This window comes from Neodiprion virginianus, chromosome 4 (assembly GCF_021901495.1).
Source record: "Neodiprion virginianus isolate iyNeoVirg1 chromosome 4, iyNeoVirg1.1, whole genome shotgun sequence".
NCBI lineage: Eukaryota > Metazoa > Arthropoda > Insecta > Hymenoptera > Diprionidae > Neodiprion > Neodiprion virginianus.
The window spans coordinates 40,037,092-40,055,977 of record NC_060880.1 but is presented as its reverse complement, the minus strand read 5'-3'; the positions used below and the strand labels follow the sequence as shown (position 1 = coordinate 40,055,977).

The 18,886-nt window shown below is 41.2% G+C and overlaps 1 protein-coding gene across 29 annotated transcripts in view; it reads left to right on the top strand.

Moving 5' to 3' along the window:
* Nucleotides 1-18,886, top strand: part of LOC124301822 (basement membrane-specific heparan sulfate proteoglycan core protein) — a 125,245-nt gene that overhangs the window by 53,045 nt on the left and 53,314 nt on the right. For 4 of the 29 annotated variants that reach the window (XM_046757302.1, XM_046757301.1, XM_046757300.1 and 1 more), the window contains exons 1-2: nucleotides 4,795-4,929; nucleotides 6,810-7,175. The exons of 24 other annotated variants lie outside the window; for them this stretch is intronic. In XM_046757302.1, the coding sequence (XP_046613258.1) occupies nucleotides 7,070-7,175 (106 nt within the window). In that variant the 5' untranslated portion in view covers nucleotides 4,795-4,929; nucleotides 6,810-7,069. Of the gene's footprint in view, nucleotides 1-4,794; nucleotides 4,930-6,809; nucleotides 7,176-18,886 lie in introns of those variants that run through there. One more of the 29 variants, XM_046757299.1, reaches the window with a different exon arrangement.

Genomic DNA, 18,886 nt, shown 5'->3' with positions numbered 1-18,886 from the left:
TCAAACTAAATAGTTACTAGTCACAGATTTCCCCGTAATTCAGACACAATATTCAAAATATCAACGTCATCGCGATACTCTAATTATTTCATTCAATTTCATGGTATTTACCGAAACAAGATGGAACTCTTTTCTAAGTGCAAACGATGCTTGACACACAATCTTACTTTACTACTTGAGAGGATTAATTTGTTTGGTTTGATCTGACGTGATTTACCCCTATCACAACATGATTTGAAAAATTTTATTTAGGACTAGCGACGTCGGTCGATTCAATTATTTCACCGAGATTACATGCGGAATCGTATAAGAAAATTTGGGCCATAATTCTACGTCTCTGTGTATTGTTAAACCGTAAAGCAATAATCTCCCTGGAAAGATCGTATTCCTAAATCGATTTTACACCCGGGTCGTTCCCGTTGTTATAGAAATAATTGGCATTGTTCTCGTGCTACTTTAGCTTCGTTTTATTTACCCTATTATCCCTCAGGAATACATTTCAGCCGGGTCGTTACGCGCACACAGACATGCATAACCAGAGCTTTTCACGAAGCTGCGGACGGTAAACCCTTTTCCACGTAACCTGCATTTGTAATTTTTATTCTATCAAAGCTCGGTCGTGTTCCGTTTCACGTGCGATTCGTCGACGTTATCGGTCATCGATTCGAGCATTTTTCGCACGCTATGACACGCCGTAATAACGCATGACTTTATTATCGGTACATCGGTCCAACTTGCAGCGAAAAGTAATCCCATCTGTCAGTCAGTCTTCTTATCACCCAGGTAGCACATTTATCCAAATGCCGACCATCGTTTGATTAATTAAAGACGACGTAATGTTCACAAGTAAAAAATTTTATTCACGAGTTGGCGGAATGTCAGTAACGGCCGTCAATAAGCCAGAAATCGAAGCTGAGCCAACCCTGTGTCAATGAATATACTCAAAATTGTTGTCAAGATCAAGACAACGTTGAAACAAAAATTTCATATGGCATAGAACTCGGCACAGTGAATTTAACAGAATGAGTAAAATCCGAACAACCAGCCTTCCGAACGTAAAAATATCGAAAGTCCAAAAGAAAGAAAGATCAAAGTGGTGAAATTTCACCAAACCAGAAATTCACGGAACTGAAAATCTTCGATCATTCGGAATTTCGGTGTTTCAGATTTTTTAATTTTCTCATCTTCTCACTTTCGAAACTTTGACTTATCGAAGTTGCGCCCTTTCGGGATTTAGTCCTTTCAGAACTTTGCACTTTCAGAACTTTGAGCTTCAGGTTTCTAACCATTCGAAACTTTGATGTTTCGTCAAAGTTTGATTTCTTCACCTCAAGTTTCGCGTGCAAAAAAATCGGAATTCGGCGCTTTCGAAACTTTTCAAATTCGGAATTTCAACCCCGCCTGAATCGGAGCACTTTCAAGCGTTGAAACGGATGAGAAACGGGCGGCGACCGAAATTGCTGAGACCGATTGAGCGCGGCTCGCTCTGCAAGTGTTGGGTGTTTTCATCAAGCTAAACTCACCGACATTTGAGAACGTGATTTTTGGTGCTCACCTCGACGAGTGTCGTAACCGCGGGATTAAACCAGCGGGGTACGGATTGGTGGGCGTCAACAATTCCCCGCCTCGTTGTTGCGCTCCATGAGTAATTCCGTGGCTGCGTTGTTGCTCTGTTACCATTTTTTCCATTCCATATTCTTTTTTACCCGTGTTTCTGTCGTTCGCGCCCAGCTGCGGCCAGCAATCGCGAACCTCACGAAATTACACCGCTTTCCAGCGCCTCCCGAATCAGCAGCTCAATCTAGCTTTCAAGCTCACAATTCGTTTCGGTTTCGAATCCATCCGGGGAATCAATTCTTCAGTCCATTTCTGGCACGCTTTTATGTATTGTCGAACCTTTTTTCGGGATTAGGAAGCGATCGGACTCTCGTTGTCGGTAGACTTGCAAGTCGAGACTTGATCGTCCTGAAACTTCAAGTTATCCGGTCTCAAAGCGCAACTTCTTTATCATCTTCAAGTTTTCAGAGGATTTTTTTTTTTGTTTTTTTCTTCACCATTTCGAATTCCGAATAGCAGTCGTTACCTCGTTTCATCCAGCAAGTGTTTTGCAGAGTTTTTGTAACATGCGCATTAACGTTGAAGAATAAGTTACACGCAGCTAACTTCGGGGGAAAATCCAAGACGGAATTAGTATGTTCTAGGTAACTGCCTTTACGCCCGGGTAATTAGGAAAATTCGTTATTCGTATATCTTACGAGGTTGCAGAGTATAATCTTTACCGTTAAAGACTATGATTATAGGCGTCTTGAACCTTGTACGTACAACCAGAGGTGAAAGAAGTTCAGCGAACGAGTTGAAGAAGTCCATTAGTATGAAAATGTGGCCGAGAATCTCGGCTTGAATATAAACATTCAAGCTCTTCCGACTTCTCTTGCTCCCGTAAATTTCTCACCCTGGAGCGGGCAGCTCGTCAAACGCCGAGCTTTTCTCCGTCGTACTAAAGGATGTAACAAAAAATCGTCACACCGTCTTGTCTAGTTTTCGGTCCCGGCTAAAACCGCCAATAGGTACGATCGAAATTTCGATGTAATTGAAGACGAGGGATTTCAGGATACCGACGACGCCACTCAGCCGGGTAAAATTATGGAGACTGTCGCAGCTGCATGCGGCTACTTAGCGAGCGGTAACTTATACAGAGTTTCACGGATCCGAGGCCTAGTTTCCATTGTGCGGAAAGCCGAGCATCGGAGCAACCAAAGTTGGAATTGGAAGTTGGATATTCTGCACGAGATAGACAAAGAATAGAGCATGCAGCCCGTTCCACTTGTTCAGTTCCATCCTGTTTAGTTAGGCGTTAATCTATTCCGTTCGTTGCGAGCTGAAGCGAGGAGTAAAAAGCGAGAATCGAAGAAGAAGAAGAAGAAGAAGAAGAAGAAGAAGTGAACTAGATCTCCTTCCCCGGAATCGCGGTGGCTTAATCAGCCGTCCCTTGGCGCTCCTACGGGTGTTAATAATTAGCGAGGCATTCGTCTGCAGATCGTCGAGCGCGTCAACGAGTTTCGAAGAGGATCAGCTACGCGCGCAGCGCGGGAGAATTCAACGGGGGTGAAAAAGCGAGCCGAAGATGCGCGCGCAGCCCTCGGCGATCATTTCGACGGGCTTTAGTCGCTCGCACGAGTCTTTCAAAGCCGTTACGAAACCGGCCGAAAGCTCAGCGCGCCAAAGTCAGTCGCGCTACCGCCGCACGGAACTTTCACGTCAAGCCACGCGTTTCGGATTGAGCTTTTTGCTTCGAGGGTCAAGAGGTAGCTTTTCCTTGCGCGGGTGTCCGTTTACGTATTCAGACTTAAGATTAGACGAGAATCGAGAATATTCGTGGTACTAAACACCAACAGAAATTCAAAGTTCACTGTACAGCGTAGTTTGTGATTTGGTTCGACTGTTTCGAAGTCTTTTTCAAATCCAATACGCGTCTTGTAATTAGATTGATCAAATCAATATGTGTTTTCTGTGACAAGCAGTTACGGTAGTTCACATATTATCCAAATTCAGTACGAAACGGTTGAAAGCACATGAACAAAAAAAAAAAAAATACGACCAAAACTTTTATTATCTGTAGTGGGTTTTATATTTTTGAAGCCCTCTGTGTGATTTTTAACTTTTTGTTTGTTTCGTTGGAACTCTTTTTTGCGAAATCGTGAGATTTGTCAACTCGCTTTTCGTTAATTTTGAAACGATGTGATCGACTCTTTAATTCGTGGAAAATTTATACTTTATCAGACTTTCGAAAGATTGCGTAAGAGAGTGGGGGAAAATAAAAATTCAGTATTCAAATAACTGCGGCCTTGAAATCGAAGTAAAATAAGACGAAACCGAATTTCAACGTATCAGCTATTGTCGAAAACCACCGATAGCGTGATTCGATCCCCTATATTTTATTCTGATATCTCAATCGGTTCTTGAGTTATCGCTACAGTGAATTCATCTCAGCGTCACCAAGAAGAATCTTTTAACTCGTATCACGGAGACATTCATAATTTTCCAATAAATCGCAATTCTCGGATTTCTCCGAAATGCTGTTTATTAATTATGCACACCTTCGTAACTGTAGATCAAACAAATTTTTGCAACTTTGATCATTTTTCTTCGAAGATCTCTTGAAACAGTCTTGAAATTGAACTTCCGACGAAAAATCGGTAACAAAATCAGCAGCTTCAAAAATTTACCTCTTTGAAGAAATCAGGCTTCATTCACTCAATGTACAACTTTCACATGCTGTTTTCCAAAGACTGTAAAGACGAAATTTATTTGAAAGAATTCTCACTAGTTCTTAAATTTTTTTCGAAAATTTTTTTATCATCTCTTTTTCATTTCTCAAAAGCCTTGATTAATCAAATTTTCTTTCACGAAGACCAAATTTCATAAAAAAATTTCAAACTCTCAAATAAATTTTCGCTCCCATCTCAGACTTTGTAAAAACAAACGACGAAATTCAACGTGGATAAAATTTATCCCTCAGAGCGAATTTCGCTCTTAGGCGAGCTTGCAAAGCACCAAACGCCGCTGATTACGATCAGCGGTTTCCCAGCATTCGTTGTCAGTATGAAATCCACGTCAGGTCGCGTCTTTAGTCTCGCCGAACGTTGGTTTCAGGTGGTTTCAACGGGGGGTTACATTACGTTGCGTTACGCTACGTTGCGTTGCGTTGCGTTGCGTTGCGATGCGATGCGATGCGATGCGTCCGACGATAACTCCGATCGTCGCTTTCTCCCTGACACCGAGCTTCTCCTCAGTCGTGTCAGCGACGCTGCCTGCCATACTCGCGGCTGTCAGTCGTCGAGGTGATAGTCTCCGAGTTAGTCGGTCAGTCAGTCGTTCTCCCGAGCTTTGACTCGATCCGTCCGATTCGGCTTTGCAGCTTGTATTTCGGTACGTTTTCAAATCGGCAGAGCGATTAAATCCTTCGGTTTGTAACTGCGATTTCATATTTCTTACTCGTAATTAAAACACAAACCAGTTTTTTTTTACCCCCCCTATATTTTGTTAATTTTACAATAGCTTTCTTTCTCATTCAACTGCGTGAAAACATTATCACAGATAAATTTGATCGTCATTCTTGCGTGCGAATTGTACGAGATTTCTCCGACAAGTTTCAGACCGTCGGGAATTCGAAATTCGAATAGAAAGCGCGCCAGAGTCAAACTCCGTGTAAACCGATTGGGAGTTTAGGCGGGAAATTTGAACCAGCGAAGGATTTCAACCGTTTATCCACGGCGTTTCTTCGCTTCCGGCTAGTGGAATTTTTATTTTCACAAGTTTTTACAGTTGGATTCGTAATTTACTACCGTTCTTCACTGCCAGTGTCTGCAGCGAAGTTCAAGCTCAGGTTTTCCGCGGTATGACGTGACTTTCGACACTCCGGTCAAGATAAGGTTTCAGTTTGAACTTGTACAAAGTTGAGAAATACCGATAGAGCTAGTTCGATTTTAGTGAACTTCTCTTCGTAGCGATAAAAATAGAAATGATAGTCACAAGTGGAGAAGAAGCGCGAGAAATATTATTCGCAGGGCTGACGTTGAATGCGATATATTAAAAATAGAAAAAAAAAAAGTAAGAAATCATCGCGCGTTGAGATAGAGAGAGAAGCATAGCCCGAGAATGAAATGAACGAGAAAATCTCGGGTGGGCGTCAGGTCGGCGAGGTAAATCGCAGTAGGGAAGCGGACCTCGAGTAACAACAACGCTTTTATTATTCAGGTGCTGCGTTCCGCGTTACGTTCACAGGTACAACATACGTAGTACGTCAGGTACGCACAACGCTTCAAACAAATCGGACGCGCGTAGCGCAGCCGGCATTTTTGTGTCGTGTATTTAAGGCGCTGAAACCTTTTGTGAGAACTTGCGTAAACGCGCGCTTCTTATCTCTAAATTCTTCATAGAGACTGTAGAGCCTTTGTGTCGTGTTTGTTCCGGTGCTACGTGATCCAATTTTCAACTTTATTCTCTCGCTCTTGCAACCAAAGAAAACACCCAATTTATTCGCATTTATTCCACCGCGGTAGACGCTGCAGTTTTCAAGTCTAATTCCAAAGAGATTGGTTGGACGAAAATCGGTACTTTTCAGTTATTTTATTACGAGGTGAAAAATATGGAATTCGGATTATAAATAACTGCAGTACAGATGTCGACGCTTTAGTCAAAATCAATTTATAATCGTTAAGAGTTTAGTAATTCCGTTCAGAAATCTAATTTCTAAACATTCGCTGTCACATCTTTTTTCATCATTCTGGCATCGTTGAATAATCAATTTCAAAATATTGCAACGGTATTGATTACCGTAAAAAAAAATCGTGACATTGAATTCACTATTACTAAAAACGTAAGATAGTCTAATTCTAGATAAAATGAACCATCGTAGAATGAAATCGAATGATTCTGCAAGATGTTTAACAATTTTAAATCGATTTGGAACGAAGCTTCGATATCCAGACTTTTCTTTTCAATTTTACTTTTTTCTATTTTGCTATTTTTCAAAATATCTCTGTAGCTTAGAAACGTAACAATTTCATAAATATTGCATATACAACGATCCCACAAAATTTTTATAAAAATCCTCGATTTTTGACCAACCACGTATAATTCTCGGCACAGAAAATAACGGAACTTGTTTCAAAGTGGTCGATTTTTTCGACATTTCACAGCCGTTCGAAAACTTGATTTTCCAAGTCTCGATCATCGCGAATCGCGCGCACGCATTGCAAACCGAAGCGAATTGTTAAACCGCTTCCCACGCCCCCGTTTGTTTTCAGTGTTTCAAGTTCAGCATAAGCCATGCGGATTAGTCGCTTGCAGTTCTAGTTTGTCGCGCTGCACTCGCTCTCCGAGGTGGCAACAACTGAAGTAAAGAAAAAAAAAGAAATAAATAAATACGGTCGCGATCCGAAGGCGAGATAATTCTGCAGTGTTAATTAGTAAGTGAACAAATGAACGCTTGAAGGTGGTAATTCGGAAACCCAACCGTCAAACTTAACAACTGTAAAGGGCCAAGGGCTCCCAAGCATTGTGAGAAATGGGAGGATCCAGATGCTTCGTCTACATCGCCCTGTTTCTGCTGCTCGTCATTTCCTCCGTAGATTCTCAGGGAAGAAGACGGCAAAACAGGACTCGTCCAAGAGGTAAAAACCAGAATTTGGCACGAATATCCGCTGCAATTATAAACCAGTCGTATTTGAAATGTACAATTTTCGCGGGCATTTACGGAGGTTTGAAATACCAGAAAACTTTATGCCGTAGCTTTGAGTAAACTCTGATAAATTCTAATTCATTTTTTCTCCCATCCCGTCAACTCGATTCAACTTTTATATTCGACACAAAAGTTTTGTGTTTTGAACACGGGACGGAAAATACCGAAATGCCAATTCCGGACTCCGCCAGAGTGTGAGATTAAGTTTAGAAAATTTCCTCATAGCTTTGCAGGAGTAAAGTCTGGAGCGCTGCTCTTCGGCTCCGTAGAAACATCTATCGGTAGTAATTCGAGTGCCGATTTAATTGTGGTTTGGTTAAATCGATTAGGAGAATAATTACCGACTTGCAGAGAGATAATTGAATCCATTATTCTAATATCCTCTTATTCTTCCAGTACGGGAGGGGGGGGGGTGGGGGTGGGGGGAAGGTTTGAATTTCTCCGTAAGGTATTCCGAGTTAGGCGGAAACTGCTGTTGAAGAAAGAATGAGAGAAAAAATTGAGGTGATGGAGGGAAAAAAAAAGAAAAAAAAACTGTCCGATTACAATTACAAATTAACGATTACAACAATTTCCTTTTCTCTTATTTTTAAACGTTATATGTAAAATTTGTACAATCTATGAAATGAGCTCCGTGTATTTCTCTTTTTCCTTGTCGTCGATAATTATTCAAACCACGAATAAAAGCTTGGGTCAATTAATCGCAGGGGTCGCCTGTAATTTCAACAATTATCCCGTCGATTTCTCTCTCTACATTTTTATCAGTCTACGTCTCTTCTCGCAGGAAAATTATCACGATCTTGATTCTTAGATCACCGCAGAGTTTACCACTTGTCGTTACATAATTATAAAGACATACAAACGAGCTGTTTCCTCTGTCTCAAGGACTAAGTCTGAACTTTTTCCTTTATTGTAGTTCTCGGAGGAAATCATGCGACCGATCTAACCGCTCAATTCCTGCTGACATAACCATAGCTGCATCCGGTTGCGAAGTTGGATAGATAGAGCGGAAACTATTGTCGTATTTTTCTCTCTTTTAGCGATATTTTCTATATTTTCAATATTTGCAAACGCCGGCTCGAACTTAAGAACGAAATGGAACCGGATCGTGCCTATCTAAAGCAAAACAAAGCTCGACGAACTTGAACGGTTTTCTTAATCGCCGCGAGAATGCGATGCAGATATAAACCCAGTTATTTTGCACGACGTCTGTAATCGCAATTCGTGCAAGGAAAAAACATGACTAAGTTAAGTTCTGATAATCTTCATTAGCAATACTATCCTCTCGGTGCGATGAGAAAAATATTTTGAAACGATGAATTTTTATCGAGTTCTTTTAGCGACTGATAACACAGGCCTGCGAAATATAACTTATAATGCCCCCCAATAACAAGTAACAATGCTCTTTTTTTAGGTATTTAGGTATGTTGAATTAAAATACAGCGCAAGTTTTCTTTACAGCGCATCGAGATTTATTTTTATTCAAAATACGCATATTTACAGATTCTTGGACAACACTTAAGAAATTAGACAGATCAAAAATATTTGCAATATCTTTTTCTACTTTCTTCAAAACTGCTGTTCAATTTTTTTCTCTGGTACTTGCGTGGCTCTAAATATGCTTAAAATCACCATAAACAACAACTACCGAGGGTCGATGAATATTTAAATATCAACACTACCATTAATACATATATTTAACACAGAAAATGGAAGCCCATTCTGGCAGTACTAAGAAACAGAAAAAAAATGTTCTCAAAAAATTTACGCGATATAATTTTTTAAATATTTTTTTTATAGACTCGTACCTAATACCTACCGAAACTATTACTCAATTTTGCGGCGGGACCATCGCGGGACTGTGTAATATTTTTTATTCATCCGATTGGAATGAATAACACTGTTATTCTCACTTGTTTCGTTCAAATTTTGCAATCCCTGATTCCATCAGGTTTTTTTTACCGAAACACGTACACTTGACGATGATGCCGCGTTGGGTCGACGTGTAAAAACGTAAGTTGGTTAAGTTGGGTAAGAAACTTCTCGATCGCAAAGCCCAGACGCGACGGGAACACGAATATGGCTTTAGCAGATGTGCTCGACCCTTAACGGCACTGACCCTTGATACTCTTAACAAGTAGACCGGCACTAGTTGACTTTACTAACTGAGATAATACGGTCTCGGTGACGCACGTGTTAAGTTTCGGGGAAAAAAATTTCACTATAAAAACACTGGGGGGGGAGGGATGAAAAAAAAGTAAGCAAAATAACAAATTTTACGTATATATTCACTTAGCCATGATTACGACATTCAAGCTTACAACGCTTCTCTCGTTATTTGTTATATATTGATAATGCATTATTTGCTATTTCCGGCCGCCTTTCAGTTTTCTAATTTCTTTTATGTGAGAAAATATAGCGGAAAAATCGCCCCGCGTCTTTCCTTTTTCAGGGTGGTGGAGACTGGCGCGAGGGTTGAAACTATCTTTGTGAACCTCTGAAGGTAGATGCACACTATACAGGGTTGTACGGAAGTCGGATGTACGTCATACGGCTCGTATATAATATACTCGACATGTACTTCCGTTCCACACTTGAATCGCTGCTCGGCGAACCATTTGCCGAATCGATAAATCGAAACCTACCGATACGTAAAGCGGGTCTATGATGTACGAAAACAGGGGACGCGGGGATTATTTGTTGCAGGAAAGGCTATCGGGTGATTACTTAATTCGTGCGAAGAGTAAAGAGAAGAAGAAGAAAATAAGAAAGCACACAATTATATTTATGGGACTGAAGTTAGCTACGTTAGCGAAAACAAAGATTGGGGAAAAAAAATCACTGTTATGCAATTTTTTAGTGACTCAAGTGGCCAAGTTTTGACAATTAAATGGAATATTTTCATCTTATTATAATTTACTGCATTTTGTAAATTCTTAAAATTACAAAATAACGGGTTTTCCGAAATAAGATGTTCGATTTCACGAAATCTCCACCGTCCAATTGCGTTTGCTTGCGCGAGACCGCGTATCAAATATATCGATACGTGCACACGGTGTATATAGGGTAGAAAAGCGTGGAGGTAGAGGATGTAGTGAAATTTTTTTCCAAAAGAATACGATGTGGTTTGGTAAATAACGTATGGATATAATATACATATGTACGTACGTGAAGACAGGGTCGAGGAAATAAAACAGTAAAAATAAGACTCAGGGAATTTTAGCCCCGAAGACAGAAACCGCTGGTCGGATTTGAAAGGGAGGAAGAGGAGGAGAAAAGTGGGTAGTAGTAAAAGTTGGGAATAAATAAATTCGATGGGGGGGAAAGGCATGTGTGCCTCGCGAAAAGTGTGTTTGCTTCTGGGGAATGGCGGCGTCGTCGAAGGGCGAAAAGCAAGCCCAGAGGCGAGGATCAAATCTAATAACCGCGGAGGCAAATATCTCCAGCCGGGAAATAGTGTTTCCCGTAAAATCCATCGCCCTAGACGCGATCAAATCGTTTAAACACCTCGCAAAATATCCTCAACGACACGTTACAAGTCGCTTCCGGTTATTATCACTTTATCCTCAGGGTAAATTTTTTTTCCTTCCCTTTATCCAGTGACATTCGATGCTATCGATTATTTTGGTGACAAATTTTCTTCTACATTTTCTTCGTTGTTGAAAAAAAGAAATGGGATGTAGGTAATTACAAAGCGTTGTTTAGGACGTGTAAAATGAATTTTGAAAAAGTGGCAGACCATGGAATTCCGCGCAGTATAAAATAACGTTGAAATGATAGTTTAAAACTCCGGGCGTAAACAGTTTTGATTATATGTAGACAGAATAATCTGCAGTCCAGTGAAAATGTTTTGCAATAACAATCGCAATAATATTTTTTAACTGCAAAAAACATTTTTTGAACCATCGATAAATATATACGATACCCTTCGATTTTGAAAAATAATTAAACGTTATTTGACTTGAGAATACGTGATTAGATTACTAGTGAAAGTGTTTGTTACATTCACGAAGTGGTTAATTAATTTCTCATGATTGGTAAGTTTATGTTCAATTTCGCTCTTTGTCCGTGAGTAATTAATTTTATCGACAAGATAATATGCTTTATTTATCAAAAATCGTTATGTATCGAATCTTCCAGACGCATGTGAAATTCAGTGAATCGTCAAACCAATCGAAAAACGCTCAAATTCTCGGGGGAAAAACCGCTCTAATTGATTATCAATTCTGCACGATATGGTGACTTTTTTCAAACCCAAGTCACGTTAACGATGCCAATTTCAATCTCGTATCTTTTTTGCGTCATACCAGCGTTCGAAATGCCCATTCGATTCCTTTGACGTCAGAGCGCAGAGAAGAAGACACGTGCGGAATATTCAATCGGTCGATTACAATCAAACTCTATTTGACAGGTGTATAGAAATTCCTGGATACCATGCCACAGGCGCACGGTGATAACTTGGCGTTGCATAATCAGCAAGCAGCATTGCGTAACGCAGCTTCAGCTTCTGTCGGCCGCGCTAAATGCCGCGCTAAAAACGCTTAATCACTGCTGAACCAATTTATCGCCGTTCCTTATTCGCCGCAAGCGTATTTATTCGTAAGATTGCCGATTCGCTAGCGCCTTTCATTGAACCCCTGATCCACGGAAACTCCCACGTATCGTTCGTCTCTCCAAAGCGATTTTAAATTGGCGATGCGCCGCCGCGTCAAACGCTGGCAGCTAATTACGTTTTTAACAGTCGAGAGCCACGTTCACTGACAACGAGCCTGGTGGTCTACAATTGGGTATTTAAATTACAACAACATTTATCATCATCGTGACTCTCGAAACCGTGAATTCGTTAACGAGATCCGTTGTAAAGCAGATGTAGCCAAGAAATCAAAAGTCGATCATAATCGTTATCGAGTTTCGTAAAATCTGAATCTCGATTTACAGATTTTTTTATCACCTAATATCGAGCACGAAAACGGAATTAACCAATTCGCGGGTGAAATGAATCCGGTTTCTATAGCGTGAGCCAATCTCTATTTTCACCTTTTCTAAGAGTTGTTCGATAAGACGATTCCGGCAACGAAATCCTCGCGATCCTCTGCAGCTGGACCATCGATCTCCAAATTTACTGCTTCCAATATCCGGCGACAAATCGCAGCTTCCCTTACGTATTTGCTATATTCTTACATGGGTGGGATTCCGACTTATAAGACTGACCCGGTTATTAATTGGCGGAGAATTCTCAAGCTCGAGAGAGAAAAGCTTTCACCCTGCGGCTACGAGCCCATCTGCCGCCACGGTTTCTTTTTTCTCCATCTTCATACCTCACGTTTTCCTTCTTTTCTCATCTCTCGCTGTTTACTTTTCGACGGTTATTCCCCACTTTGCTTCATTCTTGCTTTTGTTTACACGGTAATTAACGAAGAGATTTAATTTGCTTAAGCCGTTTTTCCGAAGAATCCAGTGTGCGAACATTTCTGAGAAACGAAATCAGGTACATTTCATGTAGAGAAAAATAAGCCTCTTTGTTAATTCAATCGGAAATTTTCTACACCGACCCAACGTTCAAACTCCCGCCACATTCACGCTGTGCTTCTCATTGCCGCCGACAGATGGACACGCGCTCTTATCGTTCTCACGGTAGAAGGAACTTTTCATTTATCAGAAATTCCTTAACGGTTAATTCCAATCCAAATTCATACGAATGAATTCATCGGATTTGAGTGTTTTACCTCTGGTACCGACAAAAATATCAAATTTCATTGAAAATACTCTGCTGTCAACGAAGACAAGAGCTGTCTGATTTATTGTTTGGTAACCATTGAAAGAAGAAGAAATGAAATTATTTGTCAACTTTGTTATTACACACACGCATTGGCCGTGTGAAGTAACCTAGAAGGCTTTAGTTGCACGCAGCTGGGCGAGGCTTGCTTCAGGTATGTGACGGAATGTATTCCTGTCTTTGGCAAAGACGTGAAGTCTGTTCACGGCTGACTTGACTTGGTGCGTTTTATCTGTGGCTCGAGTGTGTGTTTGCGACACGCTCGAGATGTTTCTGCAATTACGAAAGCGGTGTAGGTGTGGATACGCGTTGCACCTGCAAATTCCAGGGACGAACTTAACGCCGACTGAACACATATGAGAATTGATAAGAATTGCGTCGCACTCGGGCCGAATTAGGACCTCTTAGAGCCCCACCTTCGGCAGTTGTGCAGCTTCGTTACGCAATCTCAGATCGAGGAAATATTCTACAGTGCAGCTTCATCACGACGTATCGCACGTATCGACTCCTCATGCATTTAACAACAATCCTCTTGTACCTGAAGACTTATCTCCGAATGATGATCTCACCACTTCTGTGCTTGCGCACCGCGAATGTCTGCAAATTTGTCTTCAAACATCGGCTAGTTTCGTATGCAAGACTGATATCTGCTCGATTGATTGCCGAATGAATTTGACAATCCCGCTGAGCTCAACGCTCGTTCTATTATTCATACGAGCATTGCTCGATAGAGTTTCTTTCCTTAAAACTTGTGAAGAAATCCAAATGGTTACAAAATAATAAAAAATCTCATAATCTTGAACTCAGATTGGCCGATCATGTCAGTTATCGTAACCTTGATACTCTGTAACCAAACGACTGTTCATCCCTGAACGTTAGTAGTGAAGGTGCTTTTGGTCTGGATTCCAATCAAGAAAATCATACATATGTCTTCAAACCACTTGCATAAACTGATCTGTTTCGATAAACAGTTTTTTTTTTCTCTCTACTACGGTCACGGAATGCAAACTTGGGGATAACTCTTAGGCGCAATGTGTGCAATCACGGTAGAACTATGCTTGGAAACGTGCAAAAGAATGGAAGGTTCAATTCGATTTCATCGCGGATGTCAGGAACGAGTTATTGTCTAGGAGTTGCACCGCTAGTAAATATATGCAGCAGTGGTAACGATTATAATACGAATGCACTCCAAGTAGACGCGGCTAATACCCCGTTAAAGGAGTGACGGAATACCCGAGTGAATTCTCAAGCCGGAGAGATTATTCGAGCGGCATCGTGCCTGCCACTCATCCTGAACGAAGGTTGGAAATCGTGCCGCAAGTCTGTCAGCCGAACGAATATGTGCAATGGTATAAGAATGCGGGACTCGGAGTAGGAAGAGGATGTTGTCCTTGCGTCCGCTCGCTGCATGCCCGGCAATTTACCAATTTTCCAATCTCGAATTCAGCCCGCATCTTTGTTCGCCTTTTCCTGCATCGGAATTTCTCCTTTTTCGTTTCAAACTTCGTCACGGCTAATTGTGCAGAGTCGACTACTCGACGAACCAAGAATCAGACACCCTTCCTCGACTTTTGCGCGTTATCAAACCGCCTCCGTGTACGTACAGCGAAATCGCATCGGTGTTGGATGTTGTACCGCGGGACTTGATCCCCGCAATCGGCTCGTGAAAAATCCCCCTATCTCGCAACCCGATTCGCGGCCCTTATCTCTGACCCTTGTGTGCAAGCCTCTTCAACTTTCCATGGATGCGCCGTTGTACGTATGTAGAAGTGCGCATATCTCAACTTTCCAACGAAGGTTGCGGTGCACTGCTGCCGTTGACCGCAAGGAAAAACGTGTTCCATGATTAGACGGGTGTTTGAAGGAGGCTGTAATTCGTATCGCTAATTGTATAATTATCCATTGTGGAGGAAATAAAGATCAAAGATCCAATCCGAAGAATGGCCGTAAGACCGTCGAGCTATAGACAATGTCGAGTCACGTTCGCGTATAAATAACAAGATTTTGCCAGCTTAACAAGTTCAACGATTGTAAAAACAAGCGCGAAATGCCGGGTAATTGGCCTGATGGCTTTTTTATGGTCGCTTGTCAAGCTCGACAATCAGTACAGCGTGAAGTATTTCACGAAACACGTGTCCGCTTTATACCGAAGCGCACCAATTGCACCAATTGGGACAATCTCGCGTCGGACAATCCTGCAACTGTTTGCGTGTCGATGGAAAAACATTGTCCAAAGAAAAAAAAAAATTTTTTTTAATCGCTTAACCCTTCCATTCTTGCGGTTTGAAATTCGGTACGAACACTAGTGAGGGAGAGGGAAAACCTTGGTTGGAAAAACGTCTCGGACACGAGTGATCGTGTGACTAGAAATATTGTATACATATAGTTGTTCGCATATCGACACGTGACATCATACTCGCTGTTATACGTATACGGCCAATTAATAAACATTTTGAGATATCGTCGTTAAAAGTCACCGGAGGAATGCCAGGAGTAATAAAAAAAAAAAAAAAAAATTAATGTATTATTGCGAAAGAAGAACCTTGGCGACCAATAAATATAAATATGAGGAGAGGCAGAAAAACGAGACTTGCCACCCACTCTACATGCCTGCAAAACGGTTTTCGCCCCCGCATTTATTCCTTCGACCCGTTAACGTCACTTCGTTGAAACGATGTAACGTCATCTGCACCATCGCATGATGCACCATTACCACAAACGCTAAAACAAACCTGCACCCACATCGCGAGCATCGTCGTCTGCAGTCCGCATCATCCTCCGAGGCGACCTTTCCATGCGACAATTCAAATGTCACCGATCAGCGAGACTTTGCCATTACGATGCCGCCGCCGCATCGTGCGGACATCGACGTGTGAAATCGCGTGCAGGAATCGCAGGCGTTAAATCATCCCACGCGTGAACGTGCAGTGACATATTCTTGCAATTGTCTACAGCGCGTATCGCATACGATACGTATCGCGTGTACGTATGTCTGAAGTTAATGAAATAGCGCAAGCTTTATTCTGCTTGACAGAAATAACACAATTGAATGAGATCACTTGAGAAGTGGAAAGAAGGAACTGCTGCATACGCGAAGTGCTTTACGTAAGCTAGCATTATTGTCATCGCAAGGCGGAGTTGTTATTCATTAGAAACATTAGCTACTCGGTGAGATGAAATTCAAAGAGCTCGGTGTTTAATTTGTACGAGACGAATATGAATTTTTTTTTTTTTTTTTTAACCCGAAATAGCGGCTGTTGTCTCACTTCGGTACCTCATGCAGATCAGGCTTGCGCATATTGTAATTCCCTCCGTCTTGCAATATTAATTCTCCTCAATTGAACTGGTATGTAAAAAAAAAAAAAAAAAAAACAGAAGCAGAAGAAAGAAGCAAATAAAGAGACGAAACAGGCGATCGCTTCACGACGGTTTGAAAACGTGTCCTCCTCTGTACGAGTTTCAAACTACAAGGTTAATCATCGAATTAGTGTAATGGCTCTGTAACGAAAACGAAACGCCTTTTAGAAGCGTTATAATATATGCTGCTCACGCATCGAGAAAAATAAAAGGGATAAACAAATGCGAACTCTAGATGATTACATACATAGGTATAATAAAATCTCGCCTCTGTGGGAATGATCTCACTATACGACATGACCGTTTCACGTTTGTCCTTGTCACATGGGATTTTACAACTGGCAGACCGCGGGCTTGCGTCATTTTTATTACACTTGACGTTCAACACACGTTTAACATCCTACGCGGCGCCCAGTGTTCCTACTTTATGCAATCGACGAGAATACAATAACCTCGCAATGAACGTTATTCATTCATCTTTGCACTCGACGATTATTACAAAGTTCAGGACGGTTGAACCCCTGCGATGGAATGTAAACGATTTTAACGTACCGAGAGGAAACGGTGAAACTTATAGCAGGCTGTGCGACGTTCTGCGCATGCGCAAAGCAATTTAACTCTATTGGTCGACTGCAAGGCAGGGCAGCCAATTCATTTGAAACGGGGCATCAGATGTCAGATTCTTCCGCGTTAAGTTACGATGACTCACGGCAGTCATCGGTTCGTTAACGATAAGAGTTTTCCATTCGTTCTCGAATCACGACAATTTATCATCGATTTGAGATCTGCTTAACCTGAAAAAATTCGCATCGACGAAGTTTGAGGTGGCCAGCCTGGGACGAAAAAGTTCGAGCATGCGCAGTGGGACGGTCAACCTGCTAAGTAGCACGAAGATTGGTCGTATCAAGAATCTTTCTTTTTTCAAATTCTTTTCCATACACATCGTGTGTATCCACCAGCCGGTGCTGGTTTAAGGAGGGAATAAGGAAGGCTGAGGAACTTATATCAGGTCGATCGACACGCGAGGGTCACGGAGACGGGCTGCAGATTATTTTCATCGCGGTTCAGAAGCTACCTGATACCAAGTTCAATTATTGTATCACGTTGACAATGAGAAACGGTCTATCCGATACCCACGAATCCGGCACGAAAAGAGGAGCTACACTAAACTGTTGATTTACGGTGGCCCACCGCCTAGACGTACCTACATATATTCTTATACAATGTCGCACGAGATAACGCTTGACAACAATTTGCCCCCGCGAGGGTTAGACTCTGGGTTAAATCGATTGGGGCCACTTATTGTTGTATTTATAATTGTAGGCTTACGTTTTGGAACGATTATTACGATTGCTTTTATTGCTCCTTAATTATCCTCCGCATCATTTGACCGTCGATAGGTGGAAAGTTTTATTTATACATCTAGGAATGTATGGGACGTACAATCGTGTCAAAAAATATTCTAAGCAAAATTTGGAAAGGTGTCGTTGAGACTACAATCTGGTGACATTTGCTGTTGGTCGAAAAAATCTTCGTACTGCGGGCAAAGTTTAAGAACCGCCGAATTATTCAAGTCTAAATCCAAATTGAGCTCTAATTTTTTTACTTTTTTTTTCATCACGTTTTTTATTTCATAAAATTTTGACCTGGCAGAAAGATTCTACTCATTTTGTACCGAACACAACCGTAAAGTTTCTCCCGATTTCTTAAGGAATACAGTCCGAGTAATAGTTTTTATTGAACATTTTAGACTAGGTTCTTATATACCTATATATTATACATGCACATAAATACACGATTCTTCGCCGATTTAGCAAAAAAATATTCAAATTTTATGTACATAGTTAGGTACATAGATATCCATATTTTAGTCGGAGACTTGAGTGCATGAGGTCGCGTTAAGTTGGAAAAGGGGGAACGAGGGAAGGAGGAAATCCCGCGTCAGTTACACGAGCTGAACAGGGGAGGGTGAAAATTGAAAGACTGAAAGAAAAAAACAGGCTGAAAACAAAACAAGAACAAAAAAGAAACACGTTAACAACGATGATAAAAAAAAAAAAAAAAAAAAAATGTAACAGGGGAGCGTCGAAGAGAAAAAGTCTCTACGCTCACTTTATATTTAAATGAATTTGTTGAACTTTTGCCGAAGCTTTTCTCACCTCGTGCCGGGCGTTTTCATTCATGACGCGAGTGAAGGATTTTCCCGGTCGGGCTAAAAAAAAATAGATAAAGTATTTGAAAAAAAAAGAAAGAAAAAAGAAACACGGAATCGTGACTTGATAATACCTAATTACTCTGCCGGTGACGTTAATTACACAACTGCATATTATATATATATATATATATATATCAATCATCGGGTAACAAGTACGTGGAAAATTTGCATCTGTGATGTCAAGGAAAACTACCAGATAGTCTTACTTTGTATCACTTTGCGACCGATACTATTTTGCCGACAGGACCCAAGGTTACCGGTTTTGTCTTCGGTAAGAATCCTGCGGTTGGCTGTT